Here is a 16466-nt window from a genome sequence, read left to right on the forward strand (position 1 = left end):
TTACTGCCAGCTACACAAACTGTAATAGCCGGAGGACTCCTGTGCAGATTCCAGGCTTCTGTTCCCCACGTATGCTCCTATATTATACACTGGGGTGTAAGATCTTGTATCGCGGGCAAAGAAAGAGGTGGAGTTTACTTTTGGGGGCCTGGTCTCAGCAGTGGGCGTGGCAGAGTGGATTGGGGGGGTAGGTGGTCTTGTGGACATGCCAAGGCACTTGGTTAAATGCTAAGTGCACATAGAGGTGGCATTATTTAGTTTTTCTCACTTCCTGTTATATAGCAGGTACACTGCCAGTCATACACCGATGTGTACCCCAAAGTAACCGTGATGGGAGCATAGCAGTTATATTCCCTGTGAGTACAGTACACAGAGCTGTCCATGATGGGAACATAGCAGTAATATTCCCTGTGAGTACAGTACACAGAGCTGTCCATGATGGGAACATAGCAGTAATATTCCTTGTGAGTACAGTACACAGAGCTGTCCATGATGGGAACATAGTTATATTCCCTGTGAGTACAGTACACAGAGCTGTCCATGATGGGAGCATAGCAGTTATATTCCCTGTGAGTACAGTACACAGAGCTGTCCATGATGGGAGCATAGCAGTAATATTCCCTGAGAGTACAGTACACAGAGCTGTCCATGATGGGAGCATAGCAGTTATATTCCCTGTGAGTACAGTACACAGAGCTGTCCATGATGGGAGCATAACAGTTATATTCCCTGTGAGTACAGTACACAGAGCTGTCCATGATGGCAACATAGCAGTAATATTCCCTGTGAGTACAGTACACAGAGCTGTCCATGATGGGAACATAGCAGTAATATTCCCTGAGAGTACAGTACACAGAGCTGTCCATGATGGGAACATAGCAGTAATGTTCCCTGTGAGTACAGTACGCAGAGCTGTCCATGATGGGAACATAGCAGTAATATTCCCTGAGTACAGTACGCAGAGCTGTCCATTATGGGAACATAGCAGTAATATTCTCTGTGAGTACAGTACACAGAACTGTCCATAATGGGAACATAGCAGTAATATTCCCTGAGAGTACAGTACACAGAGCTGTCCATGATGGGAACATAGCAGTAATATTCTCTGTGAGTACAGTACACAGAGCTGTCCATGATGGGAACATAGCAGTAATATTCCCTGTGAGTACAGTACACAGAGCTGTCCATGATGGGAACATAGCAGTAATATTCCCTGTGAGTACAGTACGCAGAGCTGTCCATGATGGGAACATAGCAGTAATATTCCTTGTGAGTACAGTACACAGAGCTGTCCATGATGGGAACATAGTTATATTCCCTGTGAGTACAGTACACAGAGCTGTCCATGATGGGAGCATAGCAGTTATATTCCCTGTGAGTACAGTACACAGAGCTGTCCATGATGGGAGCATAGCAGTAATATTCCCTGAGCGTACAGTACACAGAGCTGTCCATGATGGCAACATAGCAGTAATATTCCCTGTGAGTACAGTACACAGAGCTGTCCATGATGGGAACATAGCAGTAATATTCCCTGAGAGTACAGTACACAGAGCTGTCCATGATGGGAACATAGCAGTAATGTTCCCTGTGAGTACAGTACGCAGAGCTGTCCATGATGGGAACATAGCAGTAATATTCCCTGAGTACAGTACGCAGAGCTGTCCATGATGGGAACATAGCAGTAATATTCCCTGAGAGTACAGTACACAGAGCTGTCCATGATGGGAACATAGCAGTAATATTCCTTGTGAGTACAATACACAGAGAATCTCCGTTATACCTATCATCACTTTATTAGAGTTCTCCATATCTCACTATCAGGGGTCTGTTCTCTGCTTTGTTGTGTATGACTGGGCCACACACAGAGGAGAACACATCGGTCCAGGCTGTCCTCTACATCACGTGGACCCAGTATTATAAGACTGATGTTAGCGTTATATGATTGTACTATCATTGTATATCTCTACCTGAGACATGACCGCACAAAAGCTGTTTTATACTTATACTGTGTTACAGCCAGCTGTAGAGATCTAAGGGATATAAGGTCATTTATACCCTGTGGGGAGACCTCCGCTTATTGCAGACCGTATTGGTTACACTGTCTCTCTCTCTTCCTAGTTCTCACTGTACATCATGGACGAGAGATTCCCTCTGGTGCCGCTGGCTAAATGGGACCATATGTTGGAGAGACCCCCTGCCTATGTCACTGTAATCCCCGGGGAAGTGACCGACAGTCCAAACAAGATTCTGCTGGGAACTCAGCACAGTCAGGAGACCCAGATGCTGCAGTATTCAGGTATCGTAACATAATGTCTGTCTATTCCTATGTAGCTATGTCACATAGTCCTCTCGCCGAAATCTGAATCTAACAATGACTTCTCACATCACACTCATTCCTGTCCTCCCGGGACACTCTCTGCCGCCTTTCCTCCCGGGACTCTCTCTGCCGCCTTTCCTCCCGGGACTCTCTCTGCCGCCTTTCCTCCCGGCACACTCTCTGCCGCCTTTCCTCCCGGGACTCTCTCTGCCGCCTTTCCTCCCGGCACTCTCTCTGCCGCCTTTCCTCCCGGCACACTCTCTGCCGCCTTTCCTCCCGGCACTCTCTCTGCCGCCTTTCCTCCCGGCACTCTCTCTGCCGCCTTTCCTCCCGGCACTCTCTCTGCCGCCTTTCCTCCCGGCACACTCTCTGCCGCCTTTCCTCCCGGCACACTCTCTGCCGCCTTTCCTCCCGGCACACTCTCTGCCGCCTTTCCTCCCGGCACTCTCTCTGCCGCCTTTCCTCCCGGCACTCTCTCTGCCGCCTTTCCTCCCGGCACTCTCTCTGCCGCCTTTCCTCCCGGCACTCTCTCTGCCGCCTTTCCTCCCGGCACACACTCTGCCGCCTTTCCTCCCGGCACACACTCTGCCGCCTTTCCTCCCGGCACTCTCTCTGCCGCCTTTCCTCCCGGCACACACTATGCCGCTTTTTTCCCCGGGACTCTCTCTCTGCCGCCTTTCCTCCCGGGACACTCTCTGCCGCCTTTCCTCCCGGGACTCTCTCTGCCGCCTTTCCTCCCGGGACACACTCTGCCGCCTTTCCTCCCGGGACTCTCTCTGCCGCCTTTCCTCCCGGCACACTCTCTGCCGCCTTTCCTCCCGGCACACTCTCTGCCGCCTTTCCTCCCGGCACACTCTCTGCCGCCTTTCCTCCCGGCACACTCTCTGCCGCCTTTCCTCCCGGAACTCTGGGCCTCTCTGCTTCCTGCTGCCTGTCTCCAATGATTTATTCTAATATCTAACATGTCTAATAGAAGTCTGATCCTGGTGGGTGACAGTGAGAAAATGACCGGGTCCCACAGGACATGCTCTGGCCAATCAGCAGAGTAATGGGAGGAGACTGTGACTTTCCCGCTCTCCCCCTGCTCCAGGACATACTCTGGCCAATCAGCAGAGTAATGGGAGGAGACTGTGACTTTCCCGCTCTCCCCCCTGCTCCAGGACATACTCTGGCCAATCAGCAGAGTAATGGGAGGAGACTGTGACTTTCCCGCTCTCCCCCTGCTCCAGGACATACTCTGGCCAATCAGCAGAGTAATGGGAGGAGACTGTGGCTTTCCCGCTCTCCCCCCTGCTCCAGGACACGCTCTGGCCAATCAGCAGAGTAATGGGAGGAGACTGTGACTTTCCCGCTCTCCCCCTGCTCCAGGACATACTCTGGCCAATCAGCAGAGTAATGGGAGGAGACTGTGGCTTTCCCGCTCTCCCCCCTGCTCCAGGACACGCTCTGGCCAATCAGCAGAGTAATGGGAGGAGAGTGCAGTTTCCCGCTCTCCCCCCTGCTCCAGGACATACTCTGGCCAATCAGCAGAGTAATGGGAGGAGAGTGCAGTTTCCCGCCCTCCCCCTGCTCCAGGACACGCTCTGGCCAATCAGCAGAGTAATGGGAGGAGACTGTGACTTTCCCGCTCTCCCCCCTGCTCCAGGACACGCTCTGGCCAATCAGCAGAGTAATGGGAGGAGACTGTGACTTTCCCGCTCTCCCCCCTGCTCCAGGACACGCTCTGGCCAATCAGCAGAGTAATGGGAGGAGAGTGCAGTTTCCCGCTCTGCTCCAGGACACGCTCTGGCCAATCAGCAGAGTAATGGGAGGAGACTGTGGCTTTCCCGCTCTCCCCCCTGCTCCAGGACACGCTCTGGCCAATCAGCAGAGTAATGGGAGGAGACTGTGGCTTTCCCGCTCTCCCCCCTGCTCCAGGACGCGCTCTGGCCAATCAGCAGAGTAATGGGAGGAGACTGTGGCTTTCCCGCTCTCCCCCCTGCTCCAGGACACGCTCTGGCCAATCAGCAGAGTAATGGGAGGAGACTGTGGCTTTCCCGCTCTCCCCCCTGCTCCAGGACACGCTCTGGCCAATCAGCAGAGTAATGGGAGGAGAGTGCAGGACAGGAGACTAATACTGGGTACACACTGATAGATAGATATGTGGCCCTTTGTATTGAACGGGCGATATATATGTAGTGCATCGGAGGATGTGTAAAGATTTTATGAACGATGCCGCTCAGCCGTATTGTATCTGTCCCACATCACAGTCGATGCCCATATACAGTATGTTGCAGATATCGGCACGTCTGGCTGTGTGTACAGGCCACCCGCCGACCACCCGTGCACACGCTGCAGAGACCCGCCGACCACCCGTACACACGCTGCAGGGACCCGCCGACCACCCGTACACACGCTGCAGGGACCCGCCGACCACCCGTACACACGCTGCAGGGACCCGCTGACCACCCGTACACGCTGCAGGGACCCGCCGATCACCCGTACACACGCTGCAGGGACCCGCCGATCACCCGTACACATGCTGCAGGGACCCGCCGGCCACCCGTACACACGCTGCAGGGACCCGCCGATCACCCGTACACACGCTGCAGGGACCCGCCGGCCACCCGTACACACGCTGCAGGGACCCGCCGGCCACCCGTACACACGCTGCAGGGACCCGCCGACCACCCGTACACGCTGCAGGGACCCGCCGATCACGCGTACACACGCTGCAGGGACCCGCCGGTGGTGTCTGCGTAGGAACTGTGGCCGCACGGTTGGTGAGTGTGTGTGCACTGCAATCGTTCGATAGGTGGGTGGGTCGGCCTGGTGTGTAAATGAAATGAAGAGGAGTCTTAAGGTAAGTAAAGTACAGGGATTGCAGAGAACGGGGGGGTTTGGTATGTAAAGTATAGTTTTGAGAGTACAGAAGGGATCATTTACATTTATGTTATATCTGTCGTGTGTGTGTATGTGTGGTGTATATCTGTCATGTGTATGTGGTGTATATCTGTCATGTGTGTGTGGTGTGTATCTGTCATGTGTGTGTGGTGTGTATCTGTCGTGTGTGTGTATCTGTCGTGTGTGTGTGTATCTGTCGTGTGTGTGTGTGTGTATCTGTCGTGTGTGTGTGTGTGTATCTGTCGTGTGTGTGTGTGTATCTGTCGTGTGTGTGTGTGTATCTGTCGTGTGTGTGTGTATCTGTCGTGTGTGTGTGTGTGTGTGTGTATCTGTCGTGTGTGTGTGTGTATCTGTCGTGTGTGTGTGTGTATCTGTCGTGTGTGTGTGTATCTGTCGTGTGTGTGTGTGTGTGTATCTGTCGTGTGTGTGTGTGTATCTGTCGTGTGTGTGTGTGTATCTGTCGTGTGTGTGTGTATCTGTCGTGTGTGTATGTGTGGTGTATATCTGTCGTGTGTGTATGTGTGGTGTATATCTGTCATGTGTGTGTGGTGTGTATCTGTCATGTGTGTGTGGTGTGTATCTGTCGTGTGTGTGTGTGTATCTGTCGTGTGTGTGTGTGTATCTGTCGTGTGTGTGTGTGTGTGTATCTGTCGTGTGTGTGTGTATCTGTCGTGTGTGTGTGTATCTGTCGTGTGTGTGTGTGTATCTGTCGTGTGTGTGTGTGTATCTGTCGTGTGTGTGTGTATCTGTCGTGTGTGTGTGTGTGTGTATCTGTCGTGTGTGTGTGTGTATCTGTCGTGTGTGTGTGTGTATCTGTCGTGTGTGTGTGTATCTGTCGTGTGTGTATGTGTGGTGTATATCTGTCGTGTGTGTATGTGTGGTGTATATCTGTCGTGTGTGTATGTGTGGTGTATATCTGTCGTGTGTGTATGTGTGGTGTATATCTGTCGTGTGTGTATGTGTGGTGTATATCTGTCGTGTGTGTATGTGTGGTGTATATCTGTCATGTGTGTATGTATTTATTATTGCCACAAAGGTTCTGCAGCTCCTTACACAGTACATAAATGAGCTCACATGAAAAACCGTTAATAATACAAAACAATACAGGACAAGGATATGGTATATACACATCTGTATAACACGAGCAGCAGGACCTCAGCAACCAAGTGTTAGGTGCCAATTGGGGAGTTAGGAGTAAATGATAATATATGTAGGGATAGGAGAAGCACGTGAGGGACGTGGGCCCTGCTCGTGTGAGCTTACATTCTAAAGGGGATGGGCAGACAGATGGGGTAGATAGTGAGGAAGGAGCATGGAGCAGGGGGTTAGGATATGTGCTGTGGAATGTGAGGGGCAGACAGACAGGGATGACACAGATGGGGTAGATAGTGAGGAAGGAGCATGGAGCAGGGGGTTAGGACATGTGCTGTGGAATGTGAGGGGCAGACAGACAGGGGTGACACAGATGGGGTAGATAGTGAGGAAGGAGCATGGGGTTAGGATATGATCTGTGGAATGTGAGGGGCAGACAGATGGGGTACATAGTAAGGAAGGAGCATGGAGCAGGGGGTTAGGATATGTGCTGTGGAATGTGAGGGGCAGACAGACAGGGGTGACACAGATGGGGTAGATAGTGAGGAAGGTGCATGGAGCAGGGGGTTAGGATATGAGCTGTGGAATGTGAGGGGCAGACAGACAGGGGTGACACAGATGGGGTACATAGTGAGGAAGGTGCATGGAGCAGGGGGTTAGGATATGAGCTGTGGAATGTGAGGGGCAGACAGACAGGGGTGACACAGATGGGGTAGATAGTGAGGAAGGAGCATGGAGCAGGGGGTTAGGATATGAGCTGTGGAATGTGAGGGGCAGACAGACAGGGGTGACACAGATGGGGTAGATAGTGAGGAAGGAGCATGGGGTTAGGATATGATCTGTGGAATGTGAGGGGCAGACAGATGGGGTACATAGTAAGGAAGGAACATGGAGCAGGGGGTTAGGATATGTGCTGTGGAATGTGAGGGGCAGACAGACAGGGGTGACACAGATGGGGTAGATAGTGAGGAAGGAGCATGGAGCAGGGGGTTAGGATATGAGCTGTGGAATGTGAGGGGCAGACAGACAGGGGTGACACAGATGGGGTAGATAGTGAGGAAGGAGCATGGGGTTAGGATATGATCTGTGGAATGTGAGGGGCAGACAGATGGGGTACATAGTAAGGAAGGAGCATGGAGCAGGGGGTTAGGATATGTGCTGTGGAATGTGAGGGGCAGACAGACAGGGGTGACACAGATGGGGTAGATAGTGAGGAAGGAGCATGGAGCAGGGGGTTAGGATATGATCTGTGGAATGTGAGGGGCAGACAGACAGGGGTGACACAGATATGGGGTAGATAGTGAGGAAGGAGCATGGAGCAGAGGGTTAGGATATGTGCTGTGGAATGTGAGAGGCAGACAGACAGGGGTGACACAGATGGGGTAGATAGTGAGGAAGGAGCATGGAGCAGAGGGTTAGGATATGAGCTGTGTAATGTGAGGGGCAGACAGACAGGGGTGACACAGATGGGGTAGATAGTGAGGAAGGAGCATGGAGCAGGGGGTTAGGATATGTGCTGTGGAATGTGAGGGGCAGACAGGGGTGACACAGATGGGGTAGATAGTGAGGAAGGAGCATGGAGCAGGGGGTTAGGATATGATCTGTGGAATGTGAGGGGCAGACAGACAGGGGTGACACAGATGGGGTAGATAGTGAGGAAGGTGCATGGAGCAGGGGGTTAGGATATGTGCTGTGGAATGTGAGGGGCACACAGGGGTGACACAGATGGGGTAGATAGTGAGGGAGGAGCATGGAGCAGGGGGTTAGGATATGAGCTGTGGAATGTGAGGGGCAGACAGGGGTGACACAGATGGGGTAGATAGTGAGGGAGGAGCATGGAGCAGGGGGTTAGGATATGAGCTGGGGAATGTGAGGGGCAGACAGACAGGGGTGACACAGATGGGGTAGATATTGAGGAAGGAGCAGGGGGTTAGGATATGTGTTGTGGAATGTGAGGGGCAGACAGACAGGGGTGACACAGATGGGGTAGATAGTGAGGAAGGAGCATGGAGCAGTGGGTTAGGATATGTGCTGTGGAATGTGAGGGGCAGACAGACGGGTGACACAGATGGGGTAGATAGTGAGGAAGGAGCATGGAGCAGGGGGTTAGGATATGAGCTGTGTAATGTGAGGGGCAGACAGACAGGGGTGACACAGATGGGGTAGATAGTGATGAAGGAGCATGGAGCAGGGGGTTAGGATATGAGCTGTGGAATGTGAGGAGCAGACAGATGGGTGACACAGATGGGGTAGATATTGAGGAAGGAGCAGGGGGTTAGGATATGTGTTGTGGAATGTGAGGGGCAGACAGACAGGGGTGACACAGATGGGGTAGATAGTGAGGAAGGAGCATGGAGCAGGGGGTTAGGATATGAGCTGTGGAATGTGAGGGGCAGACAGACAGGGGTGACACAGATGGGGTAGATAGTGAGGAAGGAGCATGGAGCAGAGGGTTAGGATATGAGCTGGGGAATGTGAGGGGCAGATAGACAGGGGTGACACAGATGGGGTAGATAGTGAGGAAGGAGCATGGGGTTAGGATATGAGCTGTGGAATGTGAGGGGCAGACAGACAGGGGTGACACAGATATGGGGTAGATAGTGAGGAAGGAGCATGGAGCAGAGGGTTAGGATATGTGCTGTGGAATGTGAGAGGCAGACAGACAGGGGTGACACAGATGGGGTAGATAGTGAGGAAGGAGCATGGAGCAGAGGGTTAGGATATGAGCTGTGTAATGTGAGGGGCAGACAGACAGGGGTGACACAGATGGGGTAGATAGTAAGGAAGGAGCATGGAGCAGGGGGTTAGGATATGTGCTGTGGAATGTGAGGGGCAGACAGACAGGGGTGACACAGATGGGGTAGATAGTGAGGAAGGTGCATGGAGCAGGGGGTTAGGATATGTGCTGTGGAATGTGAGGGGCAGACAGGGGTGACACAGATGGGGTAGATAGTGAGGAAGGAGCATGGAGCAGGGGGTTAGGATATGATCTGTGGAATGTGAGGGGCAGACAGACAGGGGTGACACAGATGGGGTAGATAGTGAGGAAGGTGCATGGAGCAGGGGGTTAGGATATGTGCTGTGGAATGTGAGGGGCACACAGGGGTGACACAGATGGGGTAGATAGTGAGAAAGGAGCATGGAGCAGTGGGTTAGGATATGATCTGTGGAATGTGAGGGGCAGACAGATGGGTGACACAGATGGGGTAGATAGTGAGGGAGGAGCATGGAGCAGGGGGTTAGGATATGAGCTGTGGAATGTGAGGGGCAGACAGGGGTGACACAGATGGGGTAGATAGTGAGGGAGGAGCATGGAGCAGGGGGTTAGGATATGAGCTGGGGAATGTGAGGGGCAGATAGACAGGGGTGACACAGATGGGGTAGATATTGAGGAAGGAGCAGGGGGTTAGGATATGTGTTGTGGAATGTGAGGGGCAGACAGACAGGGGTGACACAGATGGGGTAGATAGTGAGGAAGGAGCATGGAGCAGTGGGTTAGGATATGTGCTGTGGAATGTGAGGGGCAGACAGACGGGTGACACAGATGGGGTAGATAGTGAGGAAGGAGCATGGAGCAGGGGGTTAGGATATGAGCTGTGTAATGTGAGGGGCAGACAGACAGGGGTGACACAGATGGGGTAGATAGTGATGAAGGAGCATGGAGCAGGGGGTTAGGATATGAGCTGTGGAATGTGAGGGGCAGACAGACAGGGATGACACAGATGGGGTAGATAGTGATGAAGGAGCATGGAGCAGGGGGTTAGGATATGAGCTGTGGAATGTGAGGAGCAGACAGATGGGTGACACAGATGGGGTAGATATTGAGGAAGGAGCAGGGGGTTAGGATATGTGTTGTGGAATGTGAGGGGCAGACAGACAGGGGTGACACAGATGGGGTAGATAGTGAGGAAGGAGCATGGAGCAGGGGGTTAGGATATGAGCTGTGGAATGTGAGGGGCAGACAGACAGGGGTGACACAGATGGGGTAGATAGTGAGGAAGGAGCATGGAGCAGAGGGTTAGGATATGAGCTGGGGAATGTGAGGGGCAGATAGACAGGGGTGACACAGATGGGGTAGATAGTGAGGAAGGAGCATGGGGTTAGGATATGAGCTGTGGAATGTGAGGGGCAGACAGACAGGGGTGACACAGATATGGGGTAGATAGTGAGGAAGGAGCATGGAGCAGAGGGTTAGGATATGTGCTGTGGAATGTGAGAGGCAGACAGACAGGGGAGACACAGATGGGGTAGATAGTGAGGAAGGAGCATGGAGCAGAGGGTTAGGATATGAGCTGTGTAATGTGAGGGGCAGACAGACAGGGGTGACACAGATGGGGTAGATAGTGATGAAGGAGCATGGAGCAGGGGGTTAGGATATGTGCTGTGGAATGTGAGGGGCAGACAGACAGGGGTGACACAGATGGGGTAGATAGTGAGGAAGGAGCATGGAGCAGAGGGTTAGGATATGAGCTGGGGAATGTGAGGGGCAGATAGACAGGGGTGACACAGATGGGGTAGATAGTGAGGAAGGAGCAGGGGGTTAGGATATGAGCTGTGGAATGTGAGGGGCAGACAGACAGGGGTGACACAGATGGGGTAGATAGTGATGAAGGAGCATGGAGCAGGGGGTTAGGATATGAGCTGTGGAATGTGAGGAGCAGACAGATGGGTGACACAGATGGGGTAGATATTGAGGAAGGAGCAGGGGGTTAGGATATGTGTTGTGGAATGTGAGGGGCAGACAGACAGGGGTGACACAGATGGGGTAGATAGTGAGGAAGGAGCATGGAGCAGGGGGTTAGGATATGAGCTGTGGAATGTGAGGGGCAGACAGACAGGGGTGACACAGATGGGGTAGATAGTGAGGAAGGAGCATGGAGCAGAGGGTTAGGATATGAGCTGGGGAATGTGAGGGGCAGATAGACAGGGGTGACACAGATGGGGTAGATAGTGAGGAAGGAGCATGGGGTTAGGATATGAGCTGTGGAATGTGAGGGGCAGACAGACAGGGGTGACACAGATATGGGGTAGATAGTGAGGAAGGAGCATGGAGCAGAGGGTTAGGATATGTGCTGTGGAATGTGAGAGGCAGACAGACAGGGGAGACACAGATGGGGTAGATAGTGAGGAAGGAGCATGGAGCAGGGGGTTAGGATATGAGCTGTGTAATGTGAGGGGCAGACAGACAGGGGTGACACAGATGGGGTAGATAGTGATGAAGGAGCATGGAGCAGGGGGTTAGGATATGAGCTGTGGAATGTGTGTGTATAAGAGACCTGATGTTATGTCAAAATTAAGTCCTTCATACATCCATCTCTATGACAGAAAATAGATTTTGTTTATGTGTAATTTACATGAGAGATGTACAGAATAAAATAGTTGCACTTTAGTTTTTATCTGTTACATTTTAGCATCTAAATACATCCAGCTAATAATGCAGCTATTATGGGACTGTCCTGCAATCCTAATAGTGACTACTTTAGTCCCAGCTGCTGGGTGCTATGCCATGATCCTGTGACTGGGTGCGTCTCACATGCTAGACCCACCCACAAACAGGTGCAGCCATCCCCAATATACTGTGGTCCCACAGGGAATTTGTCTTGGTAGCCCTGGAGGTGACAGGCAAAACCAGGAGGGAATGGGTCTTAGTGGTGGGGTAACAAGGCCATGGAGGGATGGTGGTGACAGGCAGAGGCAGGAGGGCATAGGGCTTAGTGGTGGGGTAACAAGGTCATGGGGGGAGGGAGGTGACAGGCATAACCAGGAGGTAATGGGGCTTAGTGGTGGGGTAACAAGGCCAAGGAGGGAGGGAGGGTGACAGGCAGAACCAGGAGGGAATGGGGCTTAGTGGTGGGGTAACAAGGCCATGGAGGGAAGGAGGTGACAGGCAGAACCAGGAGGGAATGGGGCTTAGTGATGGGGTAACAAGGCCATGGAGGGAAGGAGGTGACAGGCAGAACCAGGAGGGAATGGATCTTAGTGGTGGGGTAACAAGGCCATGGAGGGATGGTGGTGACAGGCAGAGGCAGGAGGGCATAGGGCTTAGTGGTGGGGTAACAAGGTCATGGGGGGAGGGAGGTGACAGGCATAACCAGGAGGTAATGGGGCTTAGTGGTGGGGTAACAAGGCCATGGAGGGAGGGAGGGTGACAGGCAAAACCAGGAGGGAATGGGGCTTAGTGGTGGGGTAACAAGGCCATGGAGGGAGGAAGGTGACAGGCAGAACCAGGAGGGAATGGGGCTTAGTGGTGGGGTAACAAGGCCATGGAGGGATGGTGGTGACATGCAGAGGCAGGAGGGCATAGGGCTTAGTGGTGGGGTAACAAGGTCATGGGGGGAGGGAGGTGACAGGCAGAACCAGGAGGGAATGGGGCTTAGTGGTGGGGTAACAAGGCCATGGAGGGAAGGAGGTGACAGGCAGAACCAGGAGGGAATGGGGCTTAGTGATGGGGAAACAAGGCCATGGAGGGAGGGAGGTGACATCCAGAGACAGGAGGGAATGGGGCTTAGTGGTGGGGTAACAAGGCCATGGAGGTGACAGGCAGAACCAGGAGAGAATGGGGCTTAGTGGTGGGGTAACAAGGCCATGGAGGGAGGGAGGGAGGGTGACAGGCAGATCCAGGAGGGAATGGGGCTTAGTGGTGGGGTAACAAGGCCATGGAGGGAGGGTGACAGGCAGAGGCAGGAGGGAATGGGGCTTAGTGGTGGGGTAACAAGGCCATGGAGGGAGGGAGGTGACAGGCAGAACCAGGAGGGAATGGGGCTTAGCGGTGGGGTAACAAGGCCATGGAGGGAGGGAGGGTGACAGGCAGATCCAGGAGGGAATGGGGCTTAGTGGTGGGGTAACAAGGCCATGGAGGGAGGGAGGTGACAGGCAGAACCAGGAGAGAATGGGTCTTAGTGGTGGGGTAACAAGGTCATGGGGGAGGGAGGTGACAGGCAGAGGCAGGAGGGAATGGGGCTTAGTGGTGGGGTAACAAGGCCATGGAGGGAGGGAAGTGACAGACAGAGGCAGGAGGGCATAGGGCTTAGTGGTGGGGTAACAATGCCATGGAGGGAGGGAGGTGACAGGCAGAACTAGGAGGGAATGGGGCTTAGTGGGGGGGTAATAAGGCCTTGGAGGGAGGGAGGTGAGAGGCAGAACCAGGAGAGAATGGGGCTTAGTGGTGGGGTAACAAGGCTATGGAGGGAGGAAGGTGACAGGCAGAACCAGGAGGAATGGGGCTTAGTGTTGGGGTAACAAGGCCATGGAGGGAGGGAGGTGACAGGCAGAACCAGGAGGGAATGGGGCTTAGTGGTGGGGTACCAAGGCCATGGAGGGAGGGTGACAGGCAGAGGCAGGAGGGAATGGGGCTTAGCGGTGGGGTAACAAGGCCATGGAGGGAGGGAGGTGACAGGCAGAACCAGGAGGGAATGGGGCTTAGTGGTGGGGTAACAAGGTCATGGAGGGAGGGAGGTGACAGGCAGAGGCAGGAGGGAATGGGGGCTTAGCGGTGGGGTAACAAGGCCATGGAGGGAGGGAGGGTGACAGGCAGAGGCAGGAGGGAATGGGGCTTAGTGGTGGGGTAACAAGGTCATGGAGGGAGGGAGGTGACAGGCAGAGGCAGGAGGGAATGGGGCTTAGTGGTGGGGTAACAAGGCCATGGAGGGAGGGAGGTGGTTGAGAGTGGAGGGACAGGAGAGTGGAGGGAAAGAAGCAGAGGGTTGGAAAGCAAACTGATGAGAGAAAATAGAGGGAACAGCAAGCGGAGGAGACAAGAGGGGGAAGATAGGGATGGATAAAGTAGAGGATTATGTGGGCACCGAATAAGGGGGGTGTTTGAGGTAAGAGTGTTCATGCTGTGGACAAGGTAATAAGCAAGATGAAAACTGATGTGGAGGCTGTGTGCTGTGGAGGCTGTGTGCTGTGGAGGCTGTGTGCTGTAGGGACAGTGTGCTGTGGGGGCTGTGTGCTGTGGGGGCTGTGTGCTGTGGGGGCTGTGTGCTGTGGGGGCTGTGTGCTGTGGGGGCTGTGTGCTGTGGGGGCTGTGTGCTGTGGGGGCTGTGTGCTGTGGGGGCTGTGTGCTGTGGGGTCTGTGTGCTGTGGGGTCTGTGTGCTGTGGGGTCTGTGTGCTGTGGGGTCTGTGTGCTGTGGGGTCTGTGTGCTGTGGGGTCTGTGTGCTGTGGGGTCTGTGTGCTGTGGGGTCTGTGTGCTGTGGGGTCTGTGTGCTGTGGGGTCTGTGTGCTGTGGGGTCTGTGTGCTGTGGGGTCTGTGTGCTGTGGGGTCTGTGTGCTGTGGGGTCTGTGTGCTGTGGGGTCTGTGTGCTGTGGGGTCTGTGTGCTGTGGGGTCTGTGTGCTGTGGGGTCTGTGTGATATAGGGACAGTGTGATATAGGGACAGTGTGATATAGGGACAGTGTGATATAGGGACAGTGTGATGCGGAGACTGTGTGGATAAAAGTAATTAAATGTTCAGAAATACCAGTAATAGAAGAGTGCTGCTAATGTATGAGCATAGCTCCAAAAGTGAAGTATGTGAGTAGTGGGTACAGGAATTGGTTATTAAAATAAAGATTGACTAAAGTGGATTGATGTGATGCTATGGAAAAAGGCAATACAGTACAAACAGGATTTGAGGTAGTATGAAGGCAAAAATTACAATTTACAGAGCCGATCCAGTCAGAGGTGTTTTGAACAATAAGAGCAGTCAGTAAGAGCAGCACACAAATAGGGGAGTACCTGCTATGTACAAGCAGTGAGTGCAGTGAGGAGATTCCTGGATATACATACAGCAGCAGATAGGGGAGTACCTGCAATGTACAAGCAGTGAGTGCAGTGAGGAGTTTCCTGGATATACATACAGCAGCAGATAGGGGAGTACCTGCAATGTACAAGCAGTGAGTGCAGTGAGGAGATTCCTGGATATACATACAGCAGCAGATAGGGGAGTACCTGCTATGTACAAGCAGTGAGTGCAGTGAGGAGATTCCTGGATATACATACAGCAGCAGATAGGGGAGTACCTGCAATGTACAAGCAGTGAGTGCAGTGAGGAGTTTCCTGGATATACATACAGCAGCAGATAGGGGAGTACCTGCAATGTACAAGCAGTGAGTGCAGTGAGGAGATTCCTGGATATACATACAGCAGCAGATAGGGGAGTACCTGCTATGTACAAGCAGTGAGTGCAGTGAGGAGATTCCTGGATATACATACAGCAGCAGATAGGGGAGTACCTGCAATGTACAAGCAGTGAGTGCAGTGAGGAGTTTCCTGGATATACATACAGCAGCAGATAGGGGAGTACCTGCAATGTACAAGCAGTGAGTGCAGTGAGGAGATTCCTGGATATACATACAGCAGCAGATAGGGGAGTACCTGCTATGTACAAGCAGTGAGTGCAGTAAGGAGATTCCTGGATATACATACAGCAGCAGATAGGGGAGTACCTGCTATGTACAAGCAGTGAGTGCAGTGAGGAGATTCCTGGATATACATACAGCAGCAGATAGGGGAGTACCTGCTATGTACAAGCAGTGAGTGCAGTAAGGAGATTCCTGGATATACATACAGCAGCAAATAGGGGAGTACCTGCTATGTACAAGCAGTGAGTGCAGTAAGGAGATTCCTGGATATACATACAGCAGCAGATAGGGGAGTACCTGCTATGTACAAGCAGTGAGTGCAGTAAGGAGATTCCTGGATATACATACAGCAGCAGATAGGGGAGTACCTGCTATGTACAAGCAGTGAGTGCAGTGAGGAGATTCCTGGATATACATACAGCAGCAGATAGGGGAGTACCTGCTATGCACAAGCAGTGAGTGCAGTAAGGAGATTCCTGGATATACATACAGCACACAGATAGGGGAGTACCTGCAATGTATAAGCAGTGAGTGCAGTGAGGAGATTCCTGGATATACATACAGCAGCAGATAGGGGAGTACCTGCAATGTACAAGCAGTGAGTGCAGTGAGGAGTTTCCTGGATATACATACAGCAGCAGATAGTGGAGTACCTGCTATGTACAAGCAGTGAGTGCAGTAAGGAGATTCCTGGATATACATACAGCAGCAGATAGGGGAGTACCTGCTATGTACAAGCAGTGAGTGCAGTGAGGAGTTTCCTTGATATACATACAGCAGCAGATAGGGGAGTACCTGCTATGTACAAGCAGTGAGGAGTTTCCTGGA

At 52.8% G+C, this 16466-nt stretch overlaps 1 protein-coding gene across 2 annotated transcripts in view; it reads left to right on the top strand.

The window, feature by feature from the left end:
* Window positions 1-16466, top strand: part of TAF1C (TATA-box binding protein associated factor, RNA polymerase I subunit C) — a 130913-nt gene that overhangs the window by 97758 nt on the left and 16689 nt on the right. For both annotated transcript variants that reach the window (XM_088453526.1, XM_088453525.1), the window contains exon 13: window positions 2122-2299. In XM_088453526.1, the coding sequence (XP_088309652.1) occupies window positions 2122-2299 (178 nt within the window). The remainder of the gene's footprint in view (window positions 1-2121; window positions 2300-16466) is intronic.

Source organism: Taudactylus pleione, unplaced genomic scaffold (genome assembly GCF_031769625.1).
Source record: "Taudactylus pleione unplaced genomic scaffold, aTauple2 ptg000580l, whole genome shotgun sequence".
In the NCBI taxonomy this organism is placed as follows: Eukaryota; Metazoa; Chordata; class Amphibia; order Anura; family Myobatrachidae; genus Taudactylus; species Taudactylus pleione.